At 38.4% G+C, this 10,150-nt stretch overlaps 2 protein-coding genes across 7 annotated transcripts in view; both read left to right on the forward strand.

The window, feature by feature from the left end:
* Positions 1 to 1,791: 1,791 nt before the first annotated feature.
* LOC109854796 (ras-like protein 2) lies at positions 1,792 to 4,044 on the forward strand. 3 transcript variants are annotated; one of them, XM_020428257.1, is made up of 4 exons: positions 1,792 to 2,135; positions 3,240 to 3,327; positions 3,412 to 3,623; positions 3,752 to 4,044. In XM_020428257.1, the coding sequence occupies exons 1-4, from the start codon at positions 2,031 to 2,033 to the stop codon at positions 3,944 to 3,946; spliced, it is 600 nt and encodes a 199-aa protein (XP_020283846.1). In that variant the 5' UTR covers positions 1,792 to 2,030; the 3' UTR covers positions 3,947 to 4,044. The 3 variants fall into 3 exon arrangements, with proteins under 3 accessions (XP_020283846.1, XP_020283847.1, XP_020283848.1); XM_020428258.1 differs by lacking the exon at positions 1,792 to 2,135 and adding an exon at positions 2,880 to 3,159; XM_020428259.1 differs by lacking the exon at positions 1,792 to 2,135 and adding an exon at positions 2,884 to 3,144.
* A 2,132-nt stretch (positions 4,045 to 6,176) lies between these two features.
* The window catches only part of LOC109854795, a 10,873-nt gene continuing 6,899 nt past the window's right edge, over positions 6,177 to 10,150 (forward strand). The window contains exons 1-3 of one of the 4 annotated variants that reach the window (XM_020428254.1): positions 7,832 to 7,915; positions 8,280 to 8,605; positions 8,805 to 9,535. In XM_020428254.1, coding sequence (XP_020283843.1) covers positions 9,351 to 9,535 — 185 coding nt within the window. In that variant the 5' untranslated portion in view covers positions 7,832 to 7,915; positions 8,280 to 8,605; positions 8,805 to 9,350. Of the gene's footprint in view, positions 6,223 to 7,831; positions 7,916 to 8,279; positions 9,536 to 10,150 lie in introns of those variants that run through there. The other 3 variants (XM_020428253.1, XM_020428252.1, XM_020428255.1) reach the window with 3 other exon arrangements.

Genomic DNA, 10,150 nt, shown 5'->3' on the forward strand with positions numbered 1-10,150 from the left:
AAAAAGAAAAAAAAAAGTAAGAAAGCATATGTCTAATTAAACAGAGTGTGTGAATACGTGTTTATAAGTTGATCAGTTTTTTGTACAAGAGCTATTTGTTACATTTGTAAGCAAGCTTTGTGAAAGTGGCAAGCCGAACTCTGTTTATACGATAATGTAATATAAAACACTGAACTCTGTTTTATTATATCTAATCTCTGTTTTTTTTCTTGTGATAATCCATTTCTTAATTTCAAAGTTTTCGTCGACTTCGTGTCTCTCACGCATTTTATTACGTACATCAAGTATCTACATGTAGTCTTTTTGTTTCCAAAAATTTTTTCTGTATAAAAAATTTAAGAGATTCCAATATTTTTTTTTATACCATTTCATTTGTTCTCTTTTGCTTGTGAAAACAACCGTATACAGAAATCCGAACGTGTTCTAGAGTCGGAGGAAAGTGCGCGTGTACAGTTGCGTTGCTGAAATTTTATAATTCCTTTTTTTTTTTTTTTACAAGTATTTGTTACAATAAAAGAAAAAGTGTGTTGGGTCAGAAGATTATCACAGAACGCACTTCTCGCGAATCAAACTCATGCATTCGTTTTTAATGAAACAAAAAAAAACGTTTGTGATCTGTCTCCGATATTTTTGCTCAGGAAAATAAACTTGAAGCTTCACAAGGGACGAAATTTTTGTGCCTACTCTTGCCAAAAATTTGGAACTTTCTACATGTGTGTAATAGCGTGTGTAATGACTATAAGCTAAGTTTTTTTAAATTAATTAACACTAGACATTGATACATTGAACACGCAGATTATATCGATTTTGTTTTATACTTAAAAAAAAAAAAAAACGTGTGTACATAGAATTTGTCTTACTGCGCGACGATTAGCTTTCACGTGTGTTAATGATTTCGAACAACGTACTAATTTACGCTGATTCATTTTTTCATCGACGGATTCTTCAGAAGACTTCTCAGCGCATTCGCCTACGGATCTAAGAATGTCTCAATTTTGTACTTAAAAAAAAACAAAAAAAAAAGGATCTATCGTGCGGTTGAAAAGCGAATACGGTTGATTCGATGTACCATTTTAATGTAAAAAATATATTAAATATATAATTTATTATAAATGTCTATTAAAAAAAAGAAAAGGTATAATAAGATATATATATATATATATATATATAAATAAATAAAAATCTGTGATCGCAAGTGTGTATAATGTCGGATTTTTTTCCACAATTTTAATAACGCCAACTTGGATAAAAGATTCAAATATCTTTAGCGCTTTTAATTGTGAGTCAATTGTTCTTTTGTACATCATTTTACAATTTATACATCAAGAAGATCCCACATCTGCAACTTTACAATGGGAGAAGAAAGAAAATCCACATCAATATCGAGATCGATTGGAAAGCGATTCGAGATGTTTAGCGTGTGTGTAGCGAACAACACGTGTTCGTAAATCGAATGAGAAAATCACAACTGACACATGCACGTTGCATACATGGAACGTGTACCTGTTACATTCCGGTTACATTGCGACAATGTAATAGCTTACATAAGTATTGTGTTATCGTTACGGGGAGAGGAGGAGAGAGAAGGAGAGGTGCCATTCGGAGAAAAACTTGGGTTCGCCTCAAAATCTCATTCAATTTCGTCGCGAGGGAGATCGTCGTAAAATTCTCAGCGCCGCGCTACGACCGTCCCGCGAAACTGTCCGCGGCCGTACTCGCTCGCCTTTGAATCCCGTCCATAAAAAGTGACCGAGAGCGTCGTCGCGCGAGCTGCCGCCGCCGCCGCCGCCGCGAGTCTCGGCTCGCCTCAGCGTCGGCAACTTCGGGCGAGGAAGAAACGTCCGTGAGGGCCTACACGGCGCGCATACGTAATACGAGTGACGACGACGAGAGCGGCGGGTTTCTCCCGTTTTTGTTATCAGTTTGCCGTCAGTCCCGCGCGTTCCCACACACGGACAGAGAGAAAGAGAGAGATGAGTCTTTGATCGCGCACGCAGAGACCGAAAAAAAACAAAAAAAAAAAAAAAAAGATGTCGAAAGCCACTGACAGACAGAGCTACGCGCAAACTTACAAGCTCGTCGTCGTGGGTGGGGGCGGTGTCGGAAAATCGGCGATCACGATACAATTCATTCAGGTGAGTCGAGAGTTTGTTTGTGTGTGTTTTGTGTCCCGTGTGCTTGCTTGTGACGCGTGTAAAAAAGTAAATACAAATTTGACGCACGACAGTGAGAGCTCGTTCGCGACAGTCGGATTTTTCCATCGCGTAGGCGGCGTGTTTTTTTTTGTTTTTTTTTTCTTTTGCAATCTCAAACAAACGATGATCTTTGCGTTCGACGAAAGTGTCTCACACGTCGACGCTGTTGTTCACGTTATTGTCTCGTGATCTCTCTCGCCTCCCCTTAAACTTGATTACCGCTCGACACGCTTGTGACATCGACGTATTTTTTTTTTTTTTTTATCGAAACCTTCGCCGCAATATCGCCGGACGGAGGCGTAATTATTACGGAGGTCTCGAAGCGAGATATCGCGCTTGTGTAACGACGAGATAGCGCTTTGCTTTGCATACGGACGCTCGCGATGAGAGTGTGTTATGTCAGCGCGGACGCGATTGTCATATATGGTCATACGCGGCAGCACCGCGCGAAACGTCGGATCCGACAAAACCGCGAATGACGCGAGTCGCGTGCGGACGGTGTGAGATCACGAGCGATACGGTGGTGTAACGTACGCGTGTGCGTGCGTACGTGCGTCTCGTCGCGTACTCGTTTGCTTAATGGGTAACGACGGAGCGCGCGATTGTCAACGATCGGTACTGCCGCGCCGCGGTGCGATCGCACACGACATTCGGGAATACAAATTTTCGCAGGAAAGGAATATCCTTTTGTAAAGAGATATTTTTTTTTTATTTAAAAAAAATATCACACATGTTGCAAACGCGGAAAGAGAAACAATCGGAAGAAGACAAGAACGAAGAAATAATCTTTCGTAGGAAAACATCTATTCTACGCGGAATTCTATTTATAACTTTAATTTTTTTTTGGCTGCTATGTACGTGCGATTAACAAACAGGCGCGAGGATTACAGCGAAAAGCATATTTTAACTTCGCCCCAAGATACGTTCTGTAAATATTTTCATGACAAAAGTTCGTTTACGAGAAGTAATTAGTTAATAATTACTATTTGATGTTGTTTTTTATTGTAAAGATAGAGAATATAAAATTTATATCTTTTTTTTTAGAGTTACTTCGTGACCGATTATGATCCAACGATCGAAGACTCGTACACGAAGCAGTGTGTCATCGACGATGTTCCGGCTAAGCTCGATAGTGAGTACATAAAATAATTTTCCTTTATCTCTGTTTTATTTTCCATCAAAATGTCACACATAGTTTAATCTGACATTGTCTCAGTACTGGACACGGCTGGACAGGAAGAATTTAGTGCAATGCGCGAACAGTACATGAGAAGCGGCGAAGGATTTCTGTTAGTATTTTCCGTCACTGATCACATGTCCTTCGACGAAATTACGAAGTTTCACAAGCAGATACTTCGGGTGAAGGATCGAGACGAGTTTCCTATGCTGATGGTCGGGAACAAAGCGGATTTGGATCAGCAAAGACTCGTGAGCATCGTCGCCAGTTTATATAAATATTTCTCTTGTTTAAAAAAAAAAAAAAAAAAACTACTAGAGAATAATTTTCCAACTCTTTGCGAGCGAATTTTTTCGACCATTTTACATTTTGACTTCAGGTCACGGTGGATGAAGCGCAAAACATGGCACGTCAGTTAAAGATTCCGTACATCGAGTGCAGCGCTAAACACCGGATGAACGTCGATCAGGCTTTTCACGAATTGGTGCGAATTGTCAGAAAGTTCCAGTTGTCGGAACGGCCGCCGCTGAAACCAAATTACAAGAAGGATAAAAAGAAATGTTGCATGCTATAACAACGAAACTTGTTTATTCTGCAGATCGCGTCGTGTTAATCGGCTTGTAACTTTGATGGTGAGTTTTAATTGCAATTAAAACAGAGTAAGTTCGAAATGAACAAGAGTTGTGGTCCTTCTATGGTACGTTCTACTACGAGAACAGTTTTACACTAATGAAAAATTTGTTTGCGCGATTATTGAATTTTTTTATACGGGATCTTTTGTATAAATATTACGCACAACAAAAGTGAACGACCAATAGATGAACTATTTTTTTAAACGTTTTACAAAAAAACTGCCTACATATATTGCGTATCAAAACACAATGCGGCACCACCAAATGAACGAATTATCAAATGCAAACTGAACAAATACCGTTTGGTCATGTTTGCAAAAGAGAATTTGTGATTTGTGTCATTGTGCTGTCATGTTGTTGAAATCAGAATGGGGCCAATAACATTTTTAAACGCAATTAATTCTGTATTAATCATTAACAATATTATTTTGATGTATATTAATAGTGTGTACATCTTCACTAATTCTGACAGAGATGCAGTGCTTTATATGTAACGTTTGTTTATTCTCTTCGAAAAGGAGAATAATTTATATCACATATATATACACCATAGAAACTATTTATGCATTGTACAATTGTGTATGTAAACAAAAATGAGAACAATAAGTTTAGATTAACTTAACTCCATTTTATATGACACCGACTTCACTTGTTGAAGTAGATTTAACGATTTTCCTCTAGTTTGTCATATGTATATTTTTCCGTTAACAACAAGCGTCTTCCAATATGTTATTTATATGCCATATAAAAACAAAATTACCGCTAATTTATTTAACAAAACAATAAAAAATATATATATATATATACACACACTTATATCTACAACTGTTTAAATATCGCCAAGAGAAATTAAAATCAAATATATATTCAAATCAATATATATGTGCGGAAAAAAGTATAATTTTATATTTTTACACACATATATTCCTTTTTATTAACACAATTCTGGTTTTTTCTTACTAAACTCATAGTATAATGATCTGTGTATCTCTCGAAAAGTATTTTTAATGATACAATGAGTACATTCATGATTAAAAGTGCTTCAGTCGTGGAGATATATATATACTATATAAAAAATGTGTTCAGCGTAAGTTGTTGATGTCATCAGCAATGAAAGATAAAGTTTTATTAACTAATTCAAATTTGTTATTTTACACCAGGATTTTTGAAGATTTGTTTCGTTGTTGATGATATCGCTCGCGAAATGTGTCGATATAAATGATGTTACTGATGTAATGGTTAATGTAATAGCTTTAACAACACATATATATCATATGTATACACACACACACACACAAAACCACCAAAATACTATAATGTGAAAAATTATAAAATCTTGCATTGAATGATATGTACTGTATGTGATGCAACAAATATACATAATTATACAAATAATTGTATAATCTGCGAAAGACTAAGAATTGAATAAAAAGTTTCATTTATTTTTCTAACTGGAATATACACTTCATGTTTTTTTTTTTTTTGTACAAATGAATAGAAATATATCTATACACGTCGGAGAGTGAGATTTAATCTATTTTCGTTGAACAAACTTCTGTGTAAATATCAAAATATCGCAAATATAACTGTTCTGGAAAATCATGTTTTTGCTTTCTTGCTCCCAGAAGCGTCTGAGATTTTTTAATTAAAATTATATTTTGTTTTGGGCAATTTGTTCCAAAGTTTTGATTGAGTTTATCGACTTTTAATATTGTAAATAACGCGTGTGGCAACGGAGGATGTGTGCTGTGTAAATACCGATCAAACAGGTGTCGGAAGTATCAACAGTGAGAATTGTCGCGACTATGGGGAACGCTTCCCGTTTGAAATTGCGTGAAATAATACCCGTTATTGTTTAGAGTATCATTAGCGCAACTTCACGTGGAAAGTCCGTTCACGCCCCCTGCAGTATTTTAGAAAAAAAGTTTGATGAAAGATTTAGATCGTGTTTCGCGTGTTTACTAATAATTAGAAGATTGTTTTGCGGGAAAACTCATTTATTTTACAAAAAGTCTCTCTTTGCTTTTCTTTAGTGTCAAATTATAACGAAGCTAATTGGAAGAGAAAACGGGTAGCGGCTCACTTTGGTCTTGGCGGGATCGAGTTGAGCAACATGATCTCGCTGAAATGACGAAGTAGATATATGTACATGTGAGTGAGATCGTAAAACTTTTAGTCCTCGTAGGAGCAAACGTCAACAATATTCATAGGAAAACAGGTATGAATCAATCGAGCGTTGCGTAATTTCGGTTTGAAAACCTGTTATCGCCTGTATTTGTTTATTCACTTCAAATTCGCGTCATTTTTCTTTTGGGTTGGCTCGTTGAAGTTGCGCGTATCGAATATACCATAATTCAATTATTATCACGACTATATAGTTATCCATTATGAAGATACGCAACATAATTTATATACAGATATAGAAACGAGAAATCCATATGTCAGAACTTTTCCACAATATTGTAATTACCTAATCATATGTGTGGTTTTTTTCCTAGCGATTTTTTTTGTAGAACTGTCACCGATTTGCAACGGAAATTTATATAAATATATATACATATCAGTTGTGTCGTCAAGACGCGCGTACTAATTTACACAAAAGTAACACTCATCATTATACGGAAAACAAATGGTGTTCTTGCTGTCAAAGTCGTCATCGCTAACTATGTACGTTTGCATAATGAAACAAAAGCTATTCCGCTTTTATAAATAACTTTTTTATTTTCACTTGTTTTCTATATCACAGCAAACGACAGAACGAAAGAAAAATCGATATATTCTTAGCAAAAAAAAGTTTCTAATATCCGCGCGTAATAATTTTTGCCAATTTCAACAATTCTGTGCTACAAATTTTTTTTGTTTCTTTTCTTTTTTTTTTTTTTTTTAATCCGCGAATCTTCCCGCGCGATCTCGTTTATATCCTGTGTTTTTGACCTCCGATTGTTTTTCTCATTTGCCGCAACGTTACACAACCTCCTGTGCAACAAAACGTGCGTCGATTAACGATACGACCGGTCATAACTGAAAAATCGTAATATAAATACGCGCGTGTGTCTCCGCAACGGCACGTTCACCCTAATTTAGATGCCGGCCGAGATCTTCTCAAGCCGCGAGAGGTGGTCAGACGAGATTCTCAGCGAGCGGAGCTATTCCTGACCGGACCGGGCTAATATTGACGCCACGCGATTACTTCCAATCATTACTGCCGGTAATAACTATAAATATTACTGTGGTTTCCACCACCAGCGAACACACACAAACACACACGAACAGAGTGGATTACACTCTGTGAGCGTGTTGCATTGTACCTTTTGGGATTCTCGTTTCAATTGCGGCGAGTGATCTATTCGATCAAGGTCTCGATCTTCCCGACCTTTAAATTTCTCGCTTTGTGCGCTCCGCATTCCCAGAATGTTTCGAATTCTCTGTTTTCTCTCGTGCGTTGGAACAATTGTTTATTTGCAGGCCAGCATTTTTTTTTTTTTACAGTACAGTGCAATGTCGCGCTTTTCTTTTGAAGAGATGCAGAGCAATTTCTTAATATATTGCGGGAATAATATTTTCTAAACGTTGAGGACGTTCGCTGACATTTTCTTTTTCGCGAACGCAGAAGGGGAAGGGCTTTGATTTTTTTTTTTTTTTTTTTTTTTTTTTTTTTTTTTTTTTTTTTTTTTAATAAAATCGCCGACAAACAATATTGGCTTCTTTGTTCGCGGTAGTCTCGAGAAGTCTGCGGCGAAACCAGTTCTCGAGTTAGTGCTTTGCTTAGTCTTGCACGCGCGCGGCCGGTCGCGGCTCTGCCGTCGCCACGTCATGAAAGCCACACTACTCGTGAAAAGCGTATACGCACGATGAAAAACATTATGCTAATAATCACGCAGCCGTGGAAGGTTGTGAAGGTGTAGTGAAAGGTAATACGCCGCGCCGTCACCGCTGTAAAAACAGAAAGAAAAAAAAAAAAAAAAAGAAAAAGGGAAAAGGTGACGAGAAAAGCGGGGAATACCCTTTCGCGAATTCTGCCGCAAAAATCGCGGAAAGACACGCCGAAATAAGCAGAGAAAACTCAGTTGTAATTCCATAAGTGTATATCATATAAACACACACACACACACGCGCGCGTCTCTGTATTTATTTTTATTTATTTTGTAACGTCATATTTTTCAAATCTTTTTTAAAAAGATTTCAAACTTTCGAGTTCTTTGAACTTTTCCATCATTTTATCCTGTTTTCTGGGTTCCTTGGACTCGAGTCCCGTATAATAATATACTCATATAGTCGCAGGTAGTCTTTGTGTGAGGACAAACCGGAGAAGGACGAAGGTGAGGAAAAAGAGGAAGAAGAGGAGAGAACTGTGTGGGATAAAAATAGCATGGTATCGTCGCAAAATAAAAACTGATGATGCGAACCTGCAGAATGACGATCTCAGGAGCCAGACTCGCCCGGCAAGGAGAAGAAGTAAAAGAAGAGAGGAGACATAAGGAGCACCGTAGACGGAAGAAAAAGGTCGTTGTTTCTAAAAAGGAAGATCAGAACACGCCGCTGAAAGAAGAAGAAGAAGAAGAAGAAGAAGAAGAAGAAAAAAGAAGCAGTTCTCAACCCCGGTAATAATAATGATAAATATATCGATTACCATAGCATTACGTAGCGTTGCAAATAACGTTTAATACATGAGTAAATAACAGTATAAAAAATTTAAAAAAATAAAAAAAACACCGCGTCGTGTGTAGGTACAGATTATCTTGTTTCAATCAATAGAGGATATGCAATTGATGACATGTCCTTAACATGTCTGTGGTGCAGTTTCCTTGGGAGTCGACTAGCTCCATTGTGGTGCGTTGTGCGGCGAGCACGATTGGTGGGAACCGACGGAGCGGTGGTTGTGCGTACGCTGAAAGAAAATCTCCCACCCTCACGGTGATTGCGCGCTGTTTCTGATCACTCGATCTGTCTCCACCTTATAGTCTGTCCCGCGGTGCACCAAGACCACATCTCGGTTGAAAGAGCCAAGCAGTCGATCCAGCCCGCCGACCAGCTCGTAGTTAGCCGAGCCAAGTTAGCAAGGAAAATGCGTTTCTTACGCGCGCATACTGTAAGTGAACACCGTGATACACACACCGGTCTTCATAATGGCGCGGCACGGTGACCGTTTTGGTACGATAAAAATCGAGGGCTGCCTTCGGGTGTTCCTGCGCCGGTTCGCGGAGAGCTGAAAGAAAAAGAAGAGGGAGAGGAACGGGTTCTCCGGTGCCAGTGTGCAGTCTAGTCGAAGACACAGAATGATAGCGAACGTCCGATGAGCCATCCCGCTTCCCGTTGTCCCTCTTCAGAGAGTGAGTGGATGAATGAATGAGAGAGAGAGAGAGAGAGAGAGCGAGAGCGAGAAAGAAAGAAAGAAAGAAAAGGGTAACAGAAAGAATAGTGATTCTTCCGCGGTTGATTGAGCTCTGCTGCCACTTTCGTCCTTTTCCTCCACCGTCACTGCCAGCGGCGAGAAAAGAAGAGATGCCGAAGCGAGAGGAAATGTTTATCAGGTCAGTGCGCGATGATTATTATTATTATTATTATTATTATTGCTCTAGGATACGATCCAGTTGGACGAGTTGCACTCTCTTTCCTAGCTATGTGATGTGACTTTTTGTGTAATAAAATATTACTAGAGTAATTACATAAAGCAAAAACAGTAATGTACAATTGTGGGAACTGTGATTGTGAACGTCCATTCCATAGCTTTTCTTTCGGCTTTTACTCTTCTTCTCGAACGAAAACAAGAGCGGTTTGAAAAAAACTTCGGGAAAGAAGTGCGTTGCAAAAGAATACACGGGGGGGTTGGTTTTCTTTATATAAGAACCGTACCGCCGGTTAACATTTTGACGCGTGTGTGTGTGCGTATTAAATGTCTTACCCGTTACTTTCGTTTCAAACACGTGTTGATTTTTTTTTTTTTTCTCATTCTGTTCACGGAATATTAATTCAACGTGATGCCACGGACGTGCTTGCACGTTAACGAGTCATTTATTATTGCAATAACGCATATTATCCTGCGCGCGTTATATAGCGGCAATAAGATGTCTCAAAACTAATGGCCACGCACGACGCGGATCTCGCGTCATGCTTAGCGCGCGACGCTCGTAAAACGATCTCAAAAA

Source organism: Pseudomyrmex gracilis, unplaced genomic scaffold, assembly GCF_002006095.1.
Source record: "Pseudomyrmex gracilis isolate BER0280 unplaced genomic scaffold, ASM200609v1 scaffold_74, whole genome shotgun sequence".
NCBI classification, from domain to species: Eukaryota; Metazoa; Arthropoda; class Insecta; order Hymenoptera; family Formicidae; genus Pseudomyrmex; species Pseudomyrmex gracilis.